Source organism: Xiphophorus maculatus, chromosome 11 (assembly GCF_002775205.1).
Source record: "Xiphophorus maculatus strain JP 163 A chromosome 11, X_maculatus-5.0-male, whole genome shotgun sequence".
Taxonomy (NCBI): Eukaryota; Metazoa; Chordata; class Actinopteri; order Cyprinodontiformes; family Poeciliidae; genus Xiphophorus; species Xiphophorus maculatus.
Genome location: NC_036453.1, coordinates 26,806,070 through 26,831,348, shown reverse-complemented (window position 1 = coordinate 26,831,348; position 25,279 = coordinate 26,806,070). Strand labels below are relative to the sequence as shown.

Below are 25,279 nucleotides of genomic sequence, written 5' to 3'. Positions count from 1 at the left end.
TTACAGGGGATGGGAGGTGTTTTCTTGCTCTGCGCTGTCTGGGAAAACATCTGGAGTTTGTGAGGATTTACCAGTAATCCCTTCAGCAAGCTGTGGGGTACTTTCTTAGAATTTCAATGAGTGTGTGTAGCAGGAATGCTTTTCTGGGACAGAAGTAGAAAGAAGGAAAAAAAAAAACAGGCCGCTTTGCGTCAAGTGTCGCAGAGGTCGAAAGTTCCGTAAGCTTCTTAGGGCTTTAGCTTTTAAACATAAATAAGTTAAACTGGTTTGGCTGAGATGACTCCAATAAACTCTCATTAAAATCCTCTAAGCATGAATGAATAGGCAGGGGGATAAAACTTTCATGCAGATTACCTCATAAATTATTTGAGAAAATGGGAACAGCTCTTTCAGTTGGGATGGCAACTTATTAGAAATGCTCTGAAGCGCTCAACTACAAGCTACAGACGGAGGCAAACCACCCAACAACACACTCCCACAGAACCTAAGGAGTTTTATTTTCTTTGCCAAAAGACCCACAGGAATGTATATCTGTGGTTTAAACTCTCCGGGTTTATGTCTGAGACAGATGATACCACCCAGGAGGAATTTGCACAGGGCATCTATTTTGTATCATTGCATACTGTGGCATCATCCTTCACTGCAACAAACCTCTTAATGACAGTCCTCAACCCACTCCCTATCGTTCACATTCATTATGGTCATTATATTCACCCGCTATGTTCAACAAGCCAAGCCCTGGATGTAACTAGAGTAAATAGAAAGTCAATGCACAAACCTTTTGTCGGCATGGGAAGAAGAAAAACACGACATAATCTAATCAAGCCCTCTGCTGTGTTTATGCTAGACGTCTTATTCAGCTGTTTTTGAAGTATCGTATGGCTGCCTCAAAGTTGCAGACAGTTTTCAGATAAGGTGTTTGTACAAGAATATTGCTGTTAGGTTTGAGGACAGCTGAGTTGCTGAAACTATTTTACATTTACACACAACAGTTTTATGTAATTATATGCCAGTTGGAGCCCATTAAGAATTAAATTAATGTATTATTTGCTAAATTATTATTGTGATTGATCCAAAGTTGTGGTAATGGTAGATCTATTGTTATTTCTTTATTTTATTAGGCCCTCCTCCTCGTCAGGTCTGTGATTAACAAGCGAAAGCAGCAGCTGTCGTGGTTCATCTAATTGTTTGGTGAAGGATTGAGGAGTGAAAAATTTTTTACAACACAAAATTAACGTTTATATTTGAATTTTTGTATGAAGTCAACTCAGTGAATATTTCTGCTATTTTTATAAGTAAAGAAAATGTTATTTTTTTGAAACCAGAAAACTCTCAGTGAGTGCTTTTTAATTTTGAGTGCATCAAAAACCTCCTCCTGAGAAACTACACTGGCATTAATGTTTTTTAACCTAATTATGATGAAGGCGTAGTCACATTAATGCCTTAAAGCTGCAGCATGTAACTATTATAAAAGTTGTTTTTGTTTTTTTTACATATTTAAGATTTTCATTATGTCGTGACAGTAAAATCTGTGAAAACCTCCTCGTGCTCCCAGAACTAACTCCAGAAATACACCACTAAGAAACAGCCAATCACAGCCAGGAGGAGAGGCTTAGCGCTGTCAATCGCTTTCTGCTACGCTACAGCTGGTCCAACACAACAGAGCCCGCCACAAATGCTAATGTTAGTCAGCATGGCCGATGACGGTGGATAAACGGTTTTCCTGTAACGGTAAGTTGTTTCTCTGCCACTGACACATTTAGCAGCACATACACGAGATTGACTAACAGGGCTACGATCTTTGTCCTGGCTCTGATTGGTTGTTTTTGAACAGGAGTGGTGCATTTTTGTAAAGGCAACACTAGGTGGAGGTGCAGGAGCTTATTTTCACAGATTATCTGTCTCTTAATATACTGTCACATGGCGACAGTTTTAACAAACATAAAAAATCAGATTTTTGTAAAAGTTACATGCTAAACCCTTGATCAGTGATTATTGATCAAATAGCTCTATTAGACATGCAAAGACCATCATATGTATAATTTATCTTACTTCTCATCCACTTTAAATAAAGCTATTATGCAGTTTAGATGTACTACTTTCACCAATGCACTTTAAATCAACCATCATCAAAGAGGCCTACAATAAAAAGCTTTATTTCAGAAAACAGCCATCTGGCCAAGAGAAAGGCCAGAGTTACCACTTCAATAACACAACAGTGTGTGCTAAATTGAATTAGTCCAGAGTGAGACAGGTCGCTGTTTGCCCTTTGTGGCCCCAGAGTTGGCCCATTGGGGTTCCTGGCACTGTCTAAGCAGACAAAGAGCAGTGAACAGACACATAGTGCAGGACCTCGGTGCTGTGTTCTCTTTCCACTGAGAGAAATAAAATCCACCTCCAGCCTCCCACCAGCCGCTGCAACCCACTCTCACTTCAGGACACAAGCCCACACACAGGGGTAGCAATTACCCTTACCCCATAGTTGGATGACCCTGTGTTCTTGACCCAGAGGCAACAAAGCTCCATGCCCCTCCTCATGGCTCGAGAGAGCCGAGGAGCTGATGGGGCAGCAGGCACTCAAAAATGGCAGTGCTTGTTTAAGGTCACTTCCTATTCTCATTCTGTTGAGAGCCAGCCTGTCAATCAGACGTAATCGCACAGTGGCTGGTTGCTCCTGAGGCAGTACAGCTGGGAGCAGGGAAGCAGACCACTGCATATTCTGACACAGTTTTCCCTGCGCTGAGACACCCTCGTACCGTTCCTCTAACCACGTTCTGTTTTTGCTCTTCTGTCAAATTTAAAAGGTTCGGATCATCAGCACATCTTTAAGAATCGCAACGGGAAAAAGATGTACCCTCTTTGTTAGATCATAAATTAGCTGTTTTTACACACATTTTGGTTCATTTTTACTACAAATACCCAGGTCTGAATATATCCAGATCTACAGAATCAAGAAATCACTTAAATTAGAACATGTCTGACAACATGAGGTAAACTAAAGACATAATTGGTTTGGATATTTTTTACCCTTGTATTGAAATTTGTTTGATTAAGTGAAACATTTAAGTGGGACAGATAAAAGCCAAACATAAGATCTCGGCAAGGGGTGTAAAGACTTTTTCACAGCACTGTCGGTGAATTATCAAGCTCCTGCAATTGATTCAAAAGGTGCCAATTAGTGCTCAACAAATATCGTTATATCTCAACATGACCATTATTTTTTCTTCACACCTAAAATTGAACAGAAAAGAAAATCCCCCAAACCATCCTTTCTCACCTTCTTTGATTTCAATTCCCTCCATTATTCTCCTCCTCCTCCCTTTAATCAAATGTGAAGAGAAAATGTTCTCACCTGTTTTGCAGAGCGTGTTGGGTATGACACTAACCTCTTTTCTTTCACTTTTACACTAGACACAGCCAGAAAACACCCACCTCGCTTAAACTTGTCTCCACTGTTGTTTCAGTTTTAAAGAGACATTTGTCTTTCACACGATCCTGTTTTCGGTTTAGCAAACTCTAAAACTAAAGAAATGGCAATTATATGTCCAGCGTTTCATAAAAGATTACACAATACAATTCACTGTATTTGTGCAAAACCTTCAGAAAGGTTTTGCACAGATACTGTGAATTGTTTTCAAAAACAACCTCTCCTCAACTTTTGCAGTAAGTATCTAATTTTTAAAGCAAAATGTTGTTTCTGATGGAAGACGAATAAAAGTCTTTTCATGTAAGGCCTGTGGTGTGCAGGATTGCTTACAGCGCCTTATTACAGGTTGGACCAACACAACTGAATCAACAGACTGAATTAACTTCCTGATGTGTCAGTAATGTGTTGGACCAACACAACTGAATCAACAGATTGAATTAACTTCCTGATGTGTCAGTAAGGTTTCTGAAGTCCTGGTCATTAACCGTTCATTTGATTCAGGTGTGCTGGAGCAGTGATGCATCTACAAGTTAGAAGTAGCACTCAAAGGTCATTTTTAGGGATGCATGATATTGGAGGTTTGGTCTATATCCGATATACTAAAACTCATTTGGCTGATAACTGATACTAACATCAATATTTTTTTTCTATAGCTACTTACTGCAACTACATGGCTTCTTCTACTGTGGTAATACTGCATTATCTTTGTTAATTTAGCCTGCTACCAAATGCAAATGTAAAATTCAACCCGTTCACAAGCCACAAGTGAAAAGCACATCAGTCGTGCATAATACTTAACAGTTTCTTATGACCTTGTGCTGTAGGCATCATTGAGTTGCATTTGAAATGTAATCGATTACGGATTTAACGATGGCCCTTGACTTAATGTAATGTTTTGATTGTTAATTCTGTTGCATGACTTTGTGTTTTTGTGTTTGTTATGATGTAAAGCACTTTGAAATGTCTTGTTGCTGAAATGTGCTATACAAATAAAATTTGACTGATTGATTGCCATTGGTTTTATACCACTTTTATATCAGTGAATTATTTTGACAGAATGGTTGATGTCTGATATTAAATTTTACAACTAGTATTGTCCGATACCATACTGATAATATTGTGCATCCCTAGTAATTTTATTTAAACAGCACATTTTTAGTAAGAAGGCAGTTCAGTTCAAATTGCTTTACATGAGCTATAAAGAAATACAAACAAAACAACAAAACTAAAAGAAAGACAAAAAGTATAAAACTGATATTGGTTCCCCATGTTTAATAAGAATAAGTAAGCCATAATTTATAAACTAATAGAGGTTTATCTGAATTCTTGTTCTGATAAAAGCAGATGTTGGTTCTCCATGTTTGATTCTATAAAGTAGACAGTACATTCTAAGTTTGTTCTAGATTTGTAAGCTAACAGGAGTTTCTCTAAGTTTTGCTCTGATATTAAAAGTAGAAAGTTAAATGTTGGTCTAAAGTTAAAAGTACTCCACAGTTTATAGAAGGAGCTAAATGTTGATCTAAGATAATGAGTATACCCCACAATTTCTAAAAGTAATAAACTAAACAGTTTTCTGTTTTAAATGCTGGTCTAAAAGTATATACAGTAAGTACTCCACATTTTATAAAAGTGCAGACTGGAGGTGCAGAGATCCATAGGTGATGTTGAGGTGGCCTATGGTTATGTACTTCACAAATCTGACCTTAATGAAGATTGCCAAGCAAAAATCCAACACCCTCAACTTTTTGGCCAACGTACAAAGTTCTGTGTGTGGTCGTAAACTTACAATGTACATGACTCTGAACACACCGTGGCCTAATGGTGGTGCCGGTATCATGATTTTTGTAACATTTTTTAAGCATCACAGAGAGCATTGAAACAGATCAGAGTTGTAAAAACATAACGGCCATCTTCTCACTTCTGTACCTCAAAGCTGCTTAAGTACAAAATGGAAGACCAGATGGAAAGAAAGCACCTTGGGCACTAACAGATGCTCCCACGTGGCCACATGGCATCTCATAAGTTTTTTTTTTTGTAATGATGCATGTTTCAACTGGCTTTAAAGAGGTACAGTTGCACTAGCACTGAGCTGGGGTGCTGTTTGGCTGTGTTTGATGTAATGAGATAGCTTTGACAATGCCAATGGGGCAGACACCTGATGCTAAATGCAGAACTTGATCAGTTAGTGTCAAAACCGTTTGAGAGACAAAACCAGGAACACAGTCCAGATGGTTTCTACTGGCTGATTCAGATGATGTCTGGCTGCAGAAACTGTAGATGTTTTGGTCACAGTACATGACACAGGATCTAATGTCCAGACAATGACATCACTGTGAGCACTCAAACTTTATCGCTGTGCTACATCACAACATGTCACGGCTAAACTGGAGGAGGGGGGTCAATGTGGACGAAATATTACATTAATAAAACTGAAAGTTTTACGTTCATTTACTTCATCATTAAATTAGGACGGTTAAAATGTCATGAAGTAACACATTTAATACAAACTCTGTACATCAATACAACCACAGTAATTAGTACCTGTAATCTGAGCAAGCTAAACAGCAAGATATTAATATTGTCCATTGGCTAAACTGTCAAGAAAAACAAAGGTTTTCAACAAACCAACAAACAGCAGAGTGTGTGCAACATGTCCAATGGTCACATGCACAGGTATTTGCCATGGCATGTTGTGGAATACAGAAAAAAAACTGCACAGAACTCACCTTCTCGTTGTACTTGAACTTGACATAAAACCAACTTGACTTGATCATCCTCCTGCCGTCAGTTTGTGAAAGCTCCGGTAAGCAAAGAATGTCAAAGTCTCCTCCAAACACAGCGGATGGTTAATGATCTGTGCTGTGGCACTGAAATGTTTCAGCTTTCTTTATCCTGCAGGTCTTTGTGTGGGTTCCTTCTCGCTCCGTCTCTGACTTCAAGCCTCTGAGCCTGCTACTGTACTGTTTGTTTCACTCCCTCGACTTAGTGGTGTAGGGTAGTGTGCGGTCGGGTGGTGTGTCGGGGTGTGTGTGTGTGCGTGAGTGTGTGTGTGGCAGGGTTGGAAGGCTGACAACAGAGCTCCTCAGATGGGCTTCAGTTGTGTTCAGGGGTGTTGGCAGATGCCAGCAGAGAAGCAGCGCAGAGATGTTTTCTTCAGAGAGGCAAACTCTTAAGACTTGAGCAACCTCACCTCTCTCCCTCTTCTCTTGTTCAAAGTTTATTTTCTCTCTGTTCTCTCCGGGCTTCCTCCTTCTGCCTCTTTGGCTGTTTTTTTTAAAACATTTCCCCCTTTAAGTCCTTTGTCCAGTCAATGTGTCCTCTTGGTTGCTTCTTATCGCTCCGTTTTATGCATCGGTAAGCTCTTTCAGCCTGACCCCATTCAACCCCGCTCTCTATCTGTTTCAGTCAGTTTCTTTGCCCTCTGAAGTTTGGTTGCCTGCGTTATGACTTGCACAGACAGCGGTCCTGATGCCGGTCTGACCTCAAAGATGCCACAGACTCGACGTGTTATGACTGCTGAATAAATTTGTCTCCAAAATGTTTGAATAAATTAGGATTTCCTGAGATCAGGTGAGGCACAGTTCTAGGGAAAAGCTGTGGAGCATTCCGGCTGTCTCATACAACATAGAATGTTAAACTGAACCTAACCAGACCCACATAATATTTAATTTAATTTAGCATTCATGTCATTTTAGCTGTCAGGGGTCCAAACTAAGTTTTAACAAAGCAAAAAGATGAACACTTCCCTTTTGAAAAGCTCTGCATTTGATGACCATTTTCCACAAGGAAGTTAGCTAAAAGAAATCAAGTCAAATTGCCATACCTTTTACTTAATAAAAACAAAACTTCAATGCAAATTGAAGTTTTGTTCAATGCAAATTGCAAACTTCAATGCAAATTGATGCAAGATATTTTAAAGTAATGAGTACTTATGTTCCATTATTTTTTTGCAAAAATGAAACTATGTCCTATGAACACTCTTATTACTGCAAAAGTCCATCCATCCATCCATCCATTTTCTGTACACCCTTGTCCCTTAGAGGTGTTGGGAGGGGTTCCGGGCAAGAGGCGGGGTACATCCTGGACAGGTCGCCAGTCTGTCACATTCAGTCTGACTGTCTGAGTGTGACAGACAGACAGACAGACAGACAGACAGGCAGACAGATAGACAGACAGACTACTGTTGTGTAGTCTGTCCCTACACAACAGTTTGTGTAGGGAGAATTTAGAGAGACCAATTAACCTAACAGTTATGTTTTTGGACTGTGGGAGGAAGCTGGAGTACCCGGAGAGGACCCACGCATGCATAGGGAGAACATGCAAACTCCGTGCAGAAAGACCCTGGGCCGGGAATCGAACCTTCTTGCTGCAAGGCAACAGTGCTACCAATTGTGCCACTGTTCAGCCCACTACTGCAAAAATATCTTACATAAATCTGCATTGAAGTTTTATTCTTATTATTGAAAATAGAGTAAACTGCGTGGAAAAGTCTGGAATTTGGACTTGAATTTTTTTTAGCAAGAGTTTGTGTAGAAAATAGTTTAAAAACCACATACTATAAATGCTAAATGGATAGACTGATGGACAGCAGAAGATTGGATATACATAAAAGATATTCAGCAAGTTTTTGAAGCTTAACTGTTAGAGTGACCCATATAATTATGTTTGTTTTTTTGTTCTGTATGTTTGGAAATTTTACCATTATGCACCAAAGCACAAGACAGCATTTCATTAGTGAAAAAGAAAACAAAGGAGAAGTACTGTAGGTGGCTCACTTCCTTTTGTACAGATGACTCTGAAACCTGAATAAACATCCAATGACTAATTTTCATCAAGTAAAACATATGATTGAATAAGTGCGTAAAAGAGCTATTTAACTCATTATTAAAATCTTAAAGGGAAACAGTGATCTAATATTTTAAAAGTATTGTGCTCCTTTTGGCCTTTGTCACATTTTGTACTATTACACCTACAAAATTCTATTTATTTTACTGAGAACGTACAGTATGTGGTACGCCAACACAAGTAGCACACGACTGTAGAGTGGAAGGAGAATGATGAATGCTTTTCAACTTGTTACTGACAAAAATCTAAAAAGTGCGATCTACAGTTGAATCCAGTCCTCTACAATTCGATTCCACAACAAAAAATCCAGTTCTGCCAATTTCTTTCACAAATCATCTAATACGTAGTCTACTTGTTTGCAATTTAAAGGGGCAGCATTACATAAAATCAGCTTTTTTGAGCTTTGCATCATGTTATAATGATGCAAAGTCATTATAACATGATTCGAGTCATCAAAAACATACCTGTAGTGTTGCTTTGATTATTTTATGAATGTTTGAAAAATCTTTTAGTCTCCCAACGCAACCATTCAGCTATGCAAAACGCTAGGAAGAACAGAGTGTCACCTCGAGGAAGCTAAGCAGTTTCTTAGCTTCCGAGCATCTGCATTACAAAGTAGCGCTCCCAGAAAATTCCCCCACTCAGTTCCTTCAGACTAGACAGCAGCAATTAGCAAACACATGGTGGAACAGCACATCTCCTGAGCTCAATATACTAACTACTTCTTAGTGAACCATATCAGTGGCCCGAGAAGACCACTCAGGTTTGCCACAATGCAGTATATTTATTAAGACTGACCTCTAAGCATTTCAGTTCAATATCAAATATGTGAGCAAAGCAAGCAGTGAAATGTTTGAAAGGTTTCTGCAGGAGAAAGTGAACAGAATGAAGTGGACCTTTAAACACCTAGTGTGAATGCTTAGAGACTAAAAAGGCTAGAGCCCAGCACAAAGAGAGGGCCACCCAGCCAAAGTTTACATTCTGCCACTCCCCTCAGTACAGAGGACCTGAAGTCCAAACAGAAAACACTTGTGTGTATATAATTATGTCACATCTCACAATGGCTTAAGAAGGCTGCCAACTAAAATGGGCTCCTGTACCCCACATTATTTAGCCAAATTTGGCAGCTCCAGAGTTAAACAGAGGTAACCTTTCTATCATAGCATAACAGAGGCTTATAAACAAAGGCAATTGCTCTCAGTAGTGCCACTGTGTTAGGATCCATGAAGACATAATTGGCTTAGCAACACTTTTAGCCCCAAGCCAGTGCCAGTGCAGAATAAGGTCTGGCAGAATGCACTGCCATACTGAAACAACAGGGAGGACGCCACACAAAATATGCTTGTTTTTAGAGCAGACGTTTCCAGTGGACTGATTGGTGTTTGCTATGGCTGCAGCTATGTTATACTTGTTTACTTTTTTTGTGTTTATGGAGTACAATTGAAATTCTTAGTAGTCAGCCTGAAATGGGTAGTGCTAATCTCAGTCTGCAGATACCTGAAGCTGACGACGGGGGAGTCAGGGAAACAGTCCATCAGACCCAGGAACTAATTACAGCCACTGAAAACAACTCCAGTCTTGCTGTGCCTTTTCTGAGTCATGATCTAATTTTCATGGTAGTTTTTGTAAATGTGAACAGACAGAATATCAACTAAAAATTCAGTAAAAGCACATTACGTAAAACATTAAATTCAATTCCATCGTCTACTATAAGGTAAAAAGCAATGTTTCAAAAGAATTGTTGCAAGTGAAGAGCCAAAGTTGGCTAGCAAAGCCAATTTTGGACCAATTAGATTATTTAACCAGAGCTGCAATGAAGTGAGGCTAAAGCTAATGGCCAAGAGCAAAGAATACTTCTAAGCTGCTAAAGCAAGTTCAATCTCAAAAAATGTCATTATGGAAATTAAATCTCATGAATTGTTGTCATATATGAACATCTGTAAAGAAGCTAATAATTATATAAACAGAAAATGTAGTTGGGTGGTGGTGATCTCCCTACATAAGCCAGAAGTCTTTAACCCCTTGTTTTGTGTATGGTTTCTTTAGATATTTCTTTCAGAGGGCCAGCAGTCAGGTCTTGTCAGGTGGGCTTATCCTCTGTGGTTGGTCTAATCAGAAGAAAAACAAACAGCAGGTTTCCTAGACTCTTTGTTGCTGGGGGCAGGGTGTGTGTGTGTGTGTGTGTTGTGTGGGCTGCTGTATTTGCTTTGCCTCGCTCCTGTTTTCTCCTTCATAGCCTTCTTTCTCTCTTGTCTTATCACTTCCCTCTCTCCTCATATCACCTACGGGGAGCCTGTGGTGCTGTAATGCTAAGTGACAGCTTGCCTGCCTTGCTCACTTCCCACACACATGCCTACGCCTGGCCATGTCCCCGATGGCCATCGCTTTGCCCAGACAGCAGAGTTTCAAGAGCTTACAGGGACCAAATCCAACTAAACTGAAACAAGTAGTTTGGGGTATCAAATCACCGCCTGGAGTGTATTTATACACAACACACAGACTTGAGCACAACTGAAAAGGCTAAGTTAGTGGCCTACTGATAATACCATTAAGGACTATAAAACAGCAGGCAGGTGTAAGGTTTTTCTTTAGTTCCTTTTGAACCGCTACTCTCAATCAGGCAGAATAGATGACGGTTATGCAAAAGGTATTTATTTAAGATAACTTTGTTTAAGGAGAATTGCTTCCACGATAAAGAAAGGTGGATAAATAAAAACTGGAGGATGAAAAGTCCTCCAGTTTTTTGGACAGAAAAAGGATGTAGCATTGTGTCTGAAGACTCCTGCAGTCTCACTCTGATTTCTCTCTTGTTCAATACCACTTTCCCGCAGGATCAAACAGAGTAGTAGCAGAAGACGCCCACGGAGGCCCGGGAGCTGCCTGACTGCACCGAAGCTCCACGAGTGGAGGCAGCATCGCTCTCGAGGCTAAAGACAGACCCGAGTGGGTCTGCTCAGAGTGGACATACCTCTGTCTGTAAAACGACAGTGCCTGTCGTGGATGTTCTTTCAGGGGTGTCTGAGTGAAAGACAAATGTTTTGTGTTCATTGGTTTGAGTGTTAGCTCAACAGCTCTCCTACTGACTACACCAGTGCATGAGCTCGATGCCAGGGAACACCTCCAAAGCGCTCAGTTTCAAAAAAGAAAAAAAAAAGAAAAAGAAAAAAGTATGCCAGGCACGCCAAGAGAAACATGGAAACCTTCCACTTTCTGCAACAGTCGAGGTTTATATTCCGAATGTCCGCACATGTGCACTGAACTGGTTGGCAGAAAATGGACCACTGTGATATTGGTGCCAAGAACAGTCTAAAAACAAAATATTGCATGTAGACAGCTTGCTATTCAAACATATTGTAATAAATGAACTATTATTTGTTGCTAGATCAGGTCTCAGTTTTCACTCAGTAAGGAAAGCAGCTGTTGGCTGTTCTAAAAGTCATTACAAGTCATCACTAAATGGTGTTAACTACCACTGGTATAATGTTGCAACAGACGGTGTATATTTTCTGTGACTTTCACACTTTGCCTCAATGTGAAAGGTAATCTTTTATAACAAGATACAGACATAGGACACTTGTGACATCAAGAAATAGGTCTATGTTCTTGTATACATTTAAAGGTTGTTTTGTTACTGGGGTTGGGTTGAAATAGCACTGATAACCAACAGTAAAGCTATCCCTCTTACAGATATCTATGAAAATCTACATAGACTGTAAGTGTTCAGGATGCGACAGCGCTTAAATCTTCATCAGTGCAGACAAAGTGTTGGAATAACATAATGAGGAATAAAGTAATATTTCTAGGTCACTGCTGAATAATGCTTGCATTAATTCTGTAGTAGCGGTGTATATGTTCTGTATGTATAAAGTCTCCGAGTTGCAACTTTTATGCCTCAGAATCTCTCAGCTTGTCCAAAAATCTGTGGTATCCTGATTAGGTTAGGGTTTATGCTACAATAGGATGTTTAGGATGGAATAATGTAAAATAATTCACCTAAGGTGGTGCATGTGTATGTTATTGATACCTAATAGTGAGATGGTACTCTGACTAAAGTAAAGAAAAGCTTAATTTCAAAATTGTTAAATATTGCTTTGCTCTTAAGAGGAAAGCTGCTGATGGAAGAACAGAGTTGCCCTAAATGTTTTTCTGGTAAACTATTTGTTCTCTCCTTTTTCACTCTTCTGGAAGCAGCAGAAGCCAAAGTCCTGACACGACAACACAGTGCATGTTCCTTTCTTTCTTTCCCCAGGCTGCATAGTGCAGCAACACAAAGGTCATTTCCTGCTCTCCACACAAATATTAGACTTGTAGCTCCGTCTCTGATTGTCAGATAATAGAGACCTGAGTCCCATCCTGGCCTCAGCCGGGAAATCAAGTAATTCAGAGCTTCTCTGCCTGCTGATACAGGGAAACATAGAACTAAACAAGGCGCACATGAAGTACATTCTGCTCCAATCCGTCTGGGCGACTTCAATTAACATCCTTGACGAGCTGCGATAATGTGAATCCTGTCTTTTAGGGTGTCTGTTCACAGGAAGTGGATGAAAATCATAAATTTATATCCTTTATGAAATGCTGTTTCTTTTTTTACATTTTAAATTAAGCCTCACTTTATGTTAAACAGCAGTTTTTCTAATTCATTGTACAGGAAGGTTAACAAATTTTAGAAAGAAATGTTGAATAGAAAATAAGACAACTATCTTCCAAAGATTATAAGGCAATAAACAATGTTAATTTATAAACTAAATATTTCTCTACTCTTATGTACATACCAACATAAAACAACAAATTGAAAATCTAATGGTAAAGCAAAAAGATAAATGCAGGTAACCAAGGCAACCGGTGACTGTGTAGTTAAGTTGGGCGTCGATCCGCTGTGTTTACAAACAAAAAAACCCTCTAGAAGCGAGGAAAGCAGTTGGTAACCATGGAGACTGACTGCAGGCTGTGATAGAGGCATTGCTAAGGCCAAACTGATTATTTGAGCTGCTTGAATATCAAGATATGTGACCTGTAAGCTATCCAAGTGTCATACATTGTACACATTATTGTCTTCCAACATTATTCGATGATGACAAAAACTAGTAATGATAGTAATGTGCAAAGCACAAAAAAAAAAAAAAACAGACTCAGCCGTATGGTCTCAATTCTAAACCAGGGTTTCATTTGGAACTAATTTCCAAATACATGTCAGCAGGCCACGGTTTAACAGGGGAACTGAGCTCCAGGGAGAGATCGAGGAGGGGATATGTTCCTGTTCCAAAGACTTTCAGATGTGCGAGCCTGTGGCACAGTGTTTCAGCTCACCTCCTTCTCTTCTATATGCCTTTGCACGCATTCGACCTTTTTGTCTGTTCACAAAAGGAAGCAACCTACAAACTCCAGCTGTCCCCGTCTCTCTCCGAGCATGGATCAAATGAAAGCAGGAAACGGAGATAAACACAGACTAATTGCTCGCAGACCGAAGTAACTAAGCGCAGGGCTGGTTGTGTGCAAGGGAGCTTGTAAGTCAATTGTTCAGGATGGCTGGATGTTTAATGAGAGCTAGCCAAGAACTCAGCCGAACAATTTGAGAAAAAGCAAAATAACTCTCGCAATTTTCTGGAAAACCACCACTAACAATCGAATTTAGCTCAATACACACCTCTGATGATCTCTGCCACAGGGTTCATGAAACACGAACAGTAGACGCACACATCCCCAACTACCAGCGTCCAGGCAACATTCTACAGAGCTGTGTTGGAGACTCTAGCACTAGTATTTAATCACAAGATACACTATGCAGTTACCCACTCTGTGCTGATGAAGTGACTCACCTCAATTTGGCGATTAGTATTAAGTGGCTCCAACTAAAAGCAGTATGACCTACTTTCTGATCAGCTCATGCCATAATTATTTGACATGTTAGGTGCACACATTAACTGTGTATAAAGCACTAAAATGTTATCCTAAGATGATCAAACAAGCATCAAGTACAGAAAAAAACACAAACAAGAAATCAAAAGTGCTCCTGATGCAGCAGAATACCGAATTTCACCCAATGCACAAATACACAAAACTTGAGCACATCAGTAAACACTATACTTTATAGATATGACATAAGTAGATGTTCCACAAGTTCATTTCTTCACATTTCAACCCATATAACACGTCAATTTTACATTCACAACCATCGAATGACCAGAAATAGAACAACTACTGTTGGACTATTCTGCTGTATTATGATCCAGACGGTCGTAGTTCAGGTAAAACTTTCAAACACTGTATGCTGCAACAAGCATAAACGTGAATTTCTCAAGGTTGGTTTTCTCCTTTCTGATTGGCACAGATATTGATAACAACATATGAACTGAATGTGCAGCACTGATGGGAAAGATGCGTCAAAGGATGCTGGGTAATGACGATATTAAGTGAGAGAATGCTAACAGATCTGCTGAGCACGACTGCTGACTCTCAGGCCACCTTTTGTCGGCATACACCGTACAGCTAGAGGAACGTTGAGAAGGACCAGAAGAGGCATAAAGACATCAAAGAACCATTTCCACTGCAGTTCTTAATGCAGGTCAACTCAAAGACTCTTGAATCGAGGTTAACGGCAGCCTAGGGGCGGGGGGGGGGGAAGCGCTACCAAAGTGATCCAAAGCACAGTAAAAAGGAATAAAGAAAGATCCTCCTGGAACTACCGTAGTTGACCTCTGGAAACCTCACATTCTGTGCAAAGACGAGTCCGTATTTCAAATATAACCAACACTGTTCCTAACCCTTCTGAGTGAAAGGGCGATGTGTGATTTTCCCGTCTGTCTTTAACTCAGCGCAGAGTGGAGCGAGTGCATGTTGAGGATTTAAGCATCACCTGCATGCACAGGCGCTTCTCATGAAACTAGGAAATTATCAAACATTTTACTTATTTTGGTAATTGACTTGAAAAAGCCATACTTGTATATTTTACAAATAATTTGAAAATAATTATGATTTTTCACATACTGTGGACATTTTTTAGGCAATAGGACAATTACAATGTATTTAGGCCAACATGTTCAACTAATCATTAATCCATTTAGTCCACCATTAGTTGGACACATTTAGAATATGTTTTCAAACTGAATTTTTTTAACACATATATCTCTTAATAATAGGTTAAAACTTTGTCTGACCTAAAAAATGTTAAAACTTTGAAATGACCTCTTAATTTAAAGCCTTGTGTCAATAATAAAGTTGTAAAAAGGTTTCCCACCAAACTTTTTTTCTTTTGCTTATTATATTGTGTTAGCTCTTAGTGTGACATTCAGACACATGAGCTACGGGAATCTTCAGCAGCACACACACACACACACACGCCCACCCGCGCACCCCGACACACACACACACACACCGTGCCTCACCCTGCTGCACTAACAAGGATGTATTCCAGCAAGTCAATCCACGAAGATTGGCATATTTTTACCTGAGAAATGACTGTTATGTGGAGAAAACCCAGGATGGGTCGCCTGCTACACCGTATAATAAGCTCGACTTATTTTGGCTTCATTATTGTCAGCTGGTTCCTCTGCATTTCGAAATATCACAGCAAATTGGCTCTAAGATGGACTGTAATAGGGAAGCGAGGCAGAGATCGCGTGCGAGGCTGTCTGTCAGAGCGGGCCAAAATTAAATAAGGGGTACGGAAAAATCTGATTGGCTACGGGGCTTAAAACCAAGCTGCTAAATAAAAATACGTTTCCTCAACCGTGTTGCTCTAAAAGAAATGACCCTTTGTGTAAAATGTGCATCGCTTACAGCAGATACAGCAACAGTTACCCTTTTTCTTTACACCACCGACTGCTTTTGCCCTGTGGACCTATGAAACACATTAGCTCTGCTGTGAGGCGGCGTGTAAAACAGAAAGAGGGGCCACTCCAGGCATCGCAATCTGTGCATCGTATGGTTGCGGTACAGCTGCAGGAGGAAAGCAGCACTCGTTTAATGAGCTCGCTCCAAAAAAAGAAAAAGGGAGAGCAAAAGGCATTCTCTCCAGCTGGCAGCAGAGGGTGCCAGCACATCATAGAAGCACCACAAGCAGGATGCTCATACCAGAGCCTAAAGTCCAGCTGAGAGATATCAGAAATAAAGATGGAGAAGAAGAAGTATGGTGGTTTTCACTTTTCCAAACTGATTCTAACTTTTGCAGACAGCAGGTGAGGGTGGAGATGCCGTAGTTATTCCAGGAAACCGTCTCATTTAGGGGAAACGATGTCAGGGTGGTTGAGGTGAAAAATGTGTCAGTATTTCAGTTAATACTGTCCCTTTGCATTGTGGGATGCACTCGGGTTTGAGATGTTTACGCCAGATTTAGCTTGACTCTTTCAGCCTGCTGAGAGGGCCAGATGAGGCCCAGTGTCTGGGTAAATCGCAGATGGCTCTTTCTGTTTTTCTGCCCTGTGCTGATGGGGAAAGCCCAGGATGGGAACGCCACCTTATCGGCACACAGTGGCAGAGAGCTGGCACCATTGGGAGGACAGGCCGACGGGAGAGCTTGGCCCCTCGCAGCGGGTTCCCCAAAGAAACCGTCTCCCATCTGCTCATCAATTCTGACAAAAAAAGAACTCTTTCGCTTCAGATTTTACTGTGAACACAGTCACAAACAACATGTTTAATCACTTTAAATCCCCCATGATTTTTGATCCAAACTCTTAGAAAACTATCAATTATGCGTAGTGTGTTTCATACACAACATCTAGTTTTTCCTCAGTTTACTGACTTTCTTCTGGTACTTATCATGCGTATGATTACTAGATATTTTCTAGCTCCATAGCTAGAAAATATCTGTTTTTTAATCTAAGTGAGTTTAAAGGGGCAGTATTATCTATTTTTCAGGCACATATTGCCATTTTATACCACAATCAAGTAACTATGTTAACGTCAGTTCTTATAAAAATGATTTATGTATCAAATATTTAATACCTTGAAATTGGGCCTCTGTCTCTTTAAGAAACTCCACCCTCAGGAAGTCATTGCAACATTGCTCCACTATTAACCCTTTAACAACGTTTTTACCAGTGTTGCACTGAGAAGTAACTCGTATACTGAACTCAGTTCCACCTGGTGTTTGCTAATTGCTGCTGGTTAGTCTGAAGGAGCTGAATGGTGGTGTTGCATTGGAGGACTGCACTGTGAGGTGGAAACTTGGAAGCTGCATATCAGAGGAGGAGCTATGTCTCAAAGGCGGTGCTAGGCCCACTTAGGCGTTTTGCACAGCTGAATGGTTGCCATGGGATATAAAATGATTTCTCAAACATACATGAAAGTTTCAAGGCAACACTGCATGTATTTTCTTGTTAAAGGAATAACTTTATAACACGATGTAAAGCTCAAAAAAGTAAGTTTTACATAATACTGTCCCTTTAAATAAAAATTACATAAATTGCACTTGAAGAAGCATAAAAAGAGAACATTTCAAAAGTAAGAAGAAGAAAAGAAAATTTGAAAATTAATATTCCATGACCTCTGGGTTTGTTTTTCTTTATTTGGGGATCCAACACTCTTCGCTTTCCTTCTGTTCATTCCTGGGTTGTTAATTATTATCCTGCCATATTGCACTTAGTATTTCCTTAGTTTTTATTGTTTATTTTATTGGTGGATTTGGGTTTAGTCCTCCATGTTAGTTTTTGTCCAAGCAAAAGGGATTTTGTTTGTAGATAGTAATAATAATCTCTATAATGTCTGTGATAATTAATTACCTTGCCTCGGTTATTGCAGCTCCATTCATTCCCCATCTACCTCTTCTCCGCTCATTAACTCACCTGTCTAACATTCCAGTAAATCCGACTGTAAATCCTTCTTTGTCAGATTTGGAATTTTTCTATTTCTTTTTTTCTTTTCTTTTTTGAAAAATTGTTTATTTTCCCGTGCCTGCCTCCTACCTTCTGCCTCCACACTTTGCCATTCACCCACAGTGCCACGATGATGGTTATTGACTTAGTAAGTCAGCCCAGGGTTTCTGGACTCTGGATGTGTTCTTCTTCATCTTAAACAGGTGGAGTTTAAATAAAAAGGACACATTGCAATCCAGAGGCAGGAAGAAAGCTGGCCATGAAAAAACAGCAGGTAAAATGAATCCACTTATGAATACTCCAGCCAAGCTATCAAAGGAAAGCTTTAAAGTGCTTTTAAGCTAACATCAGGTGAAAGAAGGTCATAAAAATATGCTTGTTGTATAAACAGTTCAGGTTCATACTGTTATGATTGTGTATCACTTGCTCTCATAGAGTCTTCTGGCATTTTCTCCAAAGGCATTTACTGACAAAAACCCACAAAACAAGTTATTCACGTTTTAGGCCAGAGAAATAGGTCTCTGCAATCTTATCTGGAAGTGCTTCCCTAAATAATATTAGTGCAGCATCAATATTTTCAGATGTGATTTCAATTCTTCTTTGAAGCATCAATGTGACATTTTTTTAATGTTAATCCTAATATTTGATGGGACTCTCTTAGACAACACAAAGTAGCAAAAAGAAAAAAAATCCCCAAAAGCAACAGAATAAAAACAAAGTTGGTCTAAGAATTGATCTTCTTTCTTTTGTTTGAAAATTAGCAGGTAAACGGTAAACTATACATTTTTCAGTTTGTTGAATTTCTTAGAGGATTTTTTTTTTACTATTGCAGATGTGAAGAAGATCAGACACAATGATTTCATTTTTATTTTGCATCTGCATGAATTAAAGTGACATAAGACAGCTGAAATCGTATGAAGCTAATAAGAAAAAAAGCAAAAAAACCCCAACCAAACAAAAAAAGACAATTTATTCCCAGCTGTTTTAATTCTGAGAACAAATAAAACAATAAAACAGAAGGAACGCGATCAGATTCTATCTGATCCAGGCCTAGATTAAAACTCAATAATGTATCAGCTTGTTCAACCACACCGTGAAATCCAACCAGTGCACAGAGAGAACAATATCAGTCCCTTGCCAGTACATTGGTGTACTGCCAGGCGGCTCTGATCATCATTCAAAAACGGAAATACAGTCCAGGAAAAAAAGAAATGAAAAAAATCAGTCGTGGAGGAAAAGAGGGAATTCCTTTAGGTCTGCAAACACGTTGCCTCCGACTCACGTTCATGCTCCGCTAAGCAGGAGTTCAGTGAGAAATTATAAGCATCTGAGAGGTGTTCATCTATAAAATTAACATCTTGTCAGCGATGTTTCTCACATCAGCAACTCCTCTATACATATTCAGACGAAGAGTTTTATGAATAATGTATCTGCAAATTGATTCATTTTGCTTTGCAGCCTAAATAGGAACTGGAGAAGCATTTTATCTCCAAGGCACTCGCAGTTTAAAGGTACTGATGGCATATTCACATTGCCGTTAAATAAAAAACAGCGTGTTAGCAAGCTGTTAATCTGAAGCCACTTTGTATTCATTGACAGAAAATCTACTGAAATGCCAATGATTTGGAGTCTCTGTGCTTTTTCCATGGCGTCCTGCAGTATTAACAGGCTGCTAATCAGAAAAATGTATATAAAGTAGCAGAAGAATCCTACAAGTTCAAACAGGTAAAACTTTTATTACAGTTGAATAAATCAACATACTCGACCTTATATTGCTGCTCTCTTGTGAATACTGTACATTATATTTCCTCTGGTGGAAATAAAAACTTCATCCGATCTGCTCCGTGTCAATGCCTGTCTAAACACACATACAGGCCAGTTGTGATCCAAGATGTACGATACTGTTTTTCCTGACAAACAGTCTGTTACTTTGGGTGTTATTTTTGGACCAGCAACAACAGTGAGTCCTTGTTTCTGTCACTAGTACACACAAACTGATTTCTAATTCAAATTTCATGCAGCAGCATCTGGCTTTGCCTCCAATCCAAGGCTGTTTCTCCACGGTTTAAATCGCTGTATAAAGCTGAGGCTCACAGTTCTCTTCCCCAAATGTGAATGAAACATTACATCTGCATCAACTTAACTTATGCACCATGCAACACTGATCTAACATGAGAAGAAATGTAAGCATCCCATCATATTCTGAAAACTACAAGTTATAACGCGGCAACATAAATCAAATCTCATCAAATAGGATCTTTTTTGGATTTTATGTGATAGGTCTGTGAGAAATATAAAGAAGGGAATTGTTTTATGACCTAATCCTGCTTTAAACTCTTACATTTTACTTCTTCCTATCTGAACTGTCTACTGTGTTCATGAGGTAGTTTGTTCTCTGTATGGTGGCTCAGAAGGGCCAACAAATGCAAAACCCACAACATAACAGCACAATCCATAACATGGTTATGTTAATAGGTTAGCATAACTTTTTTTGTGGCATAATTTAACTTTTAACATAACTTCCATTTTAGCAAAAAATATATTTTAGCATAACTTCTGATTTAGGATAGGCTAATTTTTGTTTCAGCATAAACTCCATTTTAACAAAACTACTGTTTTGGCATAATTTTTATTTAGACATAACTTGTATAACATAACTTCAATTTTAGCAAAAATTATATTTTAGCATAAATTCCATTTTAGCATGACTTCCATCTTAGCTTAGGCTAATATTTGTTTTAGCATAAGCTCTGTTCTATCATAAGATTCGTTTTAGCATAATTTTCATTTTGACATAACTTCCATAGCAAAAATTTCATTGCGGCAATACTTCCGTTTTAGCTAATTTTTGTTTTAGCAGAATGTCTTTTGTTGTGTTCTTTCGCTGTTGTGTTGTGGCTTTAGTATTTTCTTGACCCTTCTGGGCCACCACACTAATGTTCTACAACAAACCTCTGATACCTTCATAGATCACCTGGAATTAGACTGAGATTAAATTACACACTCTCCAGTATCATCTATTTTACCAGGGTCCTTCGAAGGGATTTGTATCCGCATTAGACTGCACCGGATTGTTTTTGAAAGGTCTCAGAATAAAAGGGGTTGCATATAAATTCTCACCAACTTTACAGATTTTTATTTGAACCAAAAAAAAATAAAAAAAATACTATTACGGGTTTTGAATATCGGAAAGTCTCCTTTCTCCAGCTAAATGTTTGCTCTATTGTCATGTGACAAGGGAAGCAAAATATTTCACACACAAAATCAGTTGGAAAATGTACTAATTATATACAATAGTCACAACAAAGTCCTTTTCAAATGCAACATGGAAGCCACTGTATGAACATTAGCCCTTGTTATTCCACACAGCTTCATTGAGCTACGGAAAACTACATCACCACTGGGTTGATAGTAATCAAATATCAGAGAATTGAGTGGAAATAACTCCGACATGGACAAATTGCTCAGAGGAAATAGTCTACTGTGCTCTAAAAAGACGGAAATGGAGGAAAAGGATAATAGAATTTTTCTTTTTTGCATCTGATGAAAAGCAAATAAAGAGGATTTTCCAGTTCTGACTCAACTCGTGCAAATATGAGCTTTCAGATATTCCTTCTCTCTTGGCCTTTTAAGACTTTCTCTCATTTCATGCCATGAAGTAGCAACGCTTTTGCTAACCTCAAGTGCTCATCATGAGCTCATTTTCCAAGTTTAGCAGCTATTTATAGCGCTTGTCACACATTTAGGATTTTCTTTGGATGGATGATTAAAGGAGAAAAAAAAATCCTCAGGGGAAGCTTCAAGATTAAAGAACAGAGGCGTTAGATTTGTAAAATAAATGATATCTCAAACATAAAAATAAAGCCACTGAGTTCATAATCTTTTTTAAGGATGAAGCTTCTGCAGTTTTATCTACATTCTGTGAAGTTCCACTTTAACAACATGACGATTAGAGAGACTTTAAGAATCTGTCATTTCTCCTTCACCAGTTATAATTATTATGTTACCACTCACTTTAAAGTGAAAATAGATTTTAGCCTGACTCAAAAATGAAGAAGTTGAATTTATGTGGTTTAGGTAATACGAGTGTTCTTTAACTTTTATATGAGGTAGTTGGATGTAATGGATTTTACCCTAAAAAAGAATGCAGACTTAGTCCACACATTTTACACTACTTTGTCTTTATTGGGATTTGGTCCATTCAAATCCCAATAAACTACATTGCAGTTTGTGGCAGGAAGACGGTATAAAATGAGAAACCAACGAGTGAATAATTTTAAATACAAACTTGAAAACTCAGGATGCTTTGATAATAAAATTTTTGGCAGATATCAATATCCCATATAAATATTGCTGTTATGGCCGTTAACCAGTATGTACTTACATTTTGTATTAAAAATTTCACTAGCCTTCCGACACATTCAAAATAAATAAATAACTCGTTGACTTCACCACTACTTCTATTAAACTCCCTTCCATCCTGGATGTCAGTCACCGTCACATGACCAAACAAAAACCACATGACCAACTTTCTCCCTGCCCCTCCAGAAACAAATGGCAAAAATTCGGAAACAAATATTGGCCCAATTTTTTTGTAGGACTTTTTATAGGATTGTAGAAATAGTTAGAGCAAAAAGATCCAGAGGATCTCACTCAACCCAGAGCAGGAACTAGAACAAACGTAGAACCAAGAGAAACTCATCTAAAGAAACTACTCATTACCTTAGATCAACATTTAGGACCATCTACTTTATAGAATCAAACATGGAGAACCAACATCTGGTTTTATCAGATCAAGAATCCAGAGAAATCTCAACTAGTTTCTAAATTGTTATTCTTGTTAAACATGGAGAACCAATATGTAGTTCTATACTTTTATTTTTTATAAACTTTTTATATTTTTCTCTTGCTTTTCTTTTGTTATTTTGTTTGTATTTCCTCTAACTCATGTAAAGTACTTTGAATTCTCTTGTTGCTGAAAATGTCCTATATAAATAAAGGTACTTTACCTTACCTTAATATCAATATGTTTTAAAAAAAAACTACTATTGACCGATACCGATATTAGTGATGATATATTGTGCATCCCTAACAAAAACACGGCTCAGGTTTGAAGAGTCAAAATGTAAATTGGCAGCAGACCACACTGCTATCCGAGGTGATAAATTTAAGACAGAAGATGGAATTTATATAAACTCTAATTGGATCCCTAATAAAATTTAAAAAAGGGTTTTAATTTTTTACAACAATATTTGTTGTGTAATAACCCCTATTATAACTGAAAGTCTGTTATATATTGAAGAATTTATTTCACACCAATATTATGCGTTGCCGGATATAAAGAAAAAGGACAAAGTATTGAAGTTGCACTGGCAACAATCACACTGCTTTGTGTTTCCTTTAGCAGGAGTAAATTTTGGGGGGAAAAACCAATCTCTTTCCCATCCAGAAGGACTCAAACTATCCTGAGCTTTCGTCACTGAGCTTGAGCGGCGTAAACGACAGCAGGCTGGTTTGAAGCCCGTTTGACTGCGACGGGGCTGGACAACCACGATAAAAGCTTCTTCAAACACTTACAACCCACTGGCCAGCATTGACTGGCAGCTGGAATGGGTCTGGGCTTAAAGTGGCTGACACTTTAAGTACAGCCACTTAATTTTTCATGAGCTGATAGTGGGGGCTGTCAGGAGAGAGATCCAGCACAAGGCTGGATGGTGACCAGTAAGAGCAAATATGTTGCCTGTCTTTACTCAGCAGATGTAGAGAGAGCTATGGAAAAGAGTCAGTCGTGAAGCAGGTCCCCTATCCCTCTCTTTGCTGTCCTCTCTTAGAGGAGTGACACTTCAAAGGAGCATGTTCTTTTAATGCAAGGCAAGCAGAAAGAGAGAAAAAAAAACATTAAACCATTTTCAAAGACATGCTGGCCTAGACTTGTCAAACAGCATCAGGGGGCTCCTGCTACATACAGGCCTTTGGAAGTAGGAACAACACAGACACACGAGTCAACCCGTAAGAGATGCAGCGGGAGTGGGTGGAAGCATGAAGTTACTGATACTAAGGTGTGAATGTGCTGTCAGAAGAGCTCGAGCACAGAGGAAGGAATGACAGTGTGGAAAGTCTGAGGGACCACTATATGAAGCATCAGTGCCTACGCTACATATGTATGATCACAGAGACGCGCACAAACACGAAGATTCAGAGATTTACAGAGGAACTGACATGAGTACGCTGCTGAGATCCTTCCTCAGCAGCGTACTCAAACCCTTTGACAGGTCAGGTCAAAGGGTGTGGCAGAAGGTCCAGCACAAGATGATACGCGATATTGGGTTTAAAACGATGACAAGAGATAATGTTTTAGAAATATATTTTTGCAAAAAGTCAAAATCCAGTTTCTTTGTTTGCACTAATGGTGAGCCATTAGTGCTTTTGAAAATCTGTTATTGAGAAGTGAATGTGTCATCTCAGGTTTCATTAGCCCATACATTGGGCTCAGGCATGGTCCCAAAACCGGTCGCAATGTATCCCACTATTAAAAGCTGCAGTATGTAAGCAGCTAAAAATGCAACAAATGCTAAAATTTTGCTCCCCGTTCGAACCGAGTCTACCGGACTATCAGGTGTGAAAACACTCTTGATCTTTGAGCTACACATCATAGTTTTGCAAGAAGGGCCGTTTGAGTCCAACTAATTGAACAGTTGCATTGAAAATGAAAATCCTGAAATAATATTACGTCCAAGGAAGTTGCTCCAATTGTGATGACAATGGGTGATTTGATATATCGTACAAAAACCTATCGCAGAGCGCCCTTGAATCACATATTCCCTTTGGTAAATCCAGAGGCCACTGTGAAACACAGAGCGGCATCAACATGTTCACACATAATGGGCATGTGTCTCAGAATAAGCCGTAATGATTTGATTTGATCCAACGCCACTGCATGAAGAGCCGCAGTGACAGTGACGGTTATCATCCCCCACAGGACGGATTTGGCATCTTATCTGACAATCAGGACAATGCTTTTCTTCAAATCTCCTACTGGCTTAAAGGATAAGCTTATTAAGGGTGACCCACAAAGCTGAAAGAGCTGAACATTGCATTACATCTTCAATAGAGATTGACAACCATGCAAGTTTGTCTCCATCTTGACACAATAAGGGCTTCAGTCCAAATATTTAGACAAGGACACAGGAGACAAAAC

The 25,279-nt window shown here is 39.1% G+C and overlaps 1 protein-coding gene across 14 annotated transcripts in view; it reads right to left on the bottom strand.

Annotated features, from left to right (window-relative positions):
• Positions 1-25,279, bottom strand: part of auts2 (AUTS2, activator of transcription and developmental regulator) — a 346,673-nt gene that overhangs the window by 254,550 nt on the left and 66,844 nt on the right. The window contains exon 1 of one of the 14 annotated variants that reach the window (XM_023342142.1): positions 6,154-6,379. The exons of the other annotated variants lie outside the window; for them this stretch is intronic. Within the exon in view, the coding sequence (XP_023197910.1) occupies positions 6,154-6,201 (48 nt within the window). The 5' untranslated portion in view covers positions 6,202-6,379. Of the gene's footprint in view, positions 1-6,153; positions 6,380-25,279 lie in introns of those variants that run through there. 14 annotated transcript variants of the gene reach the window in all.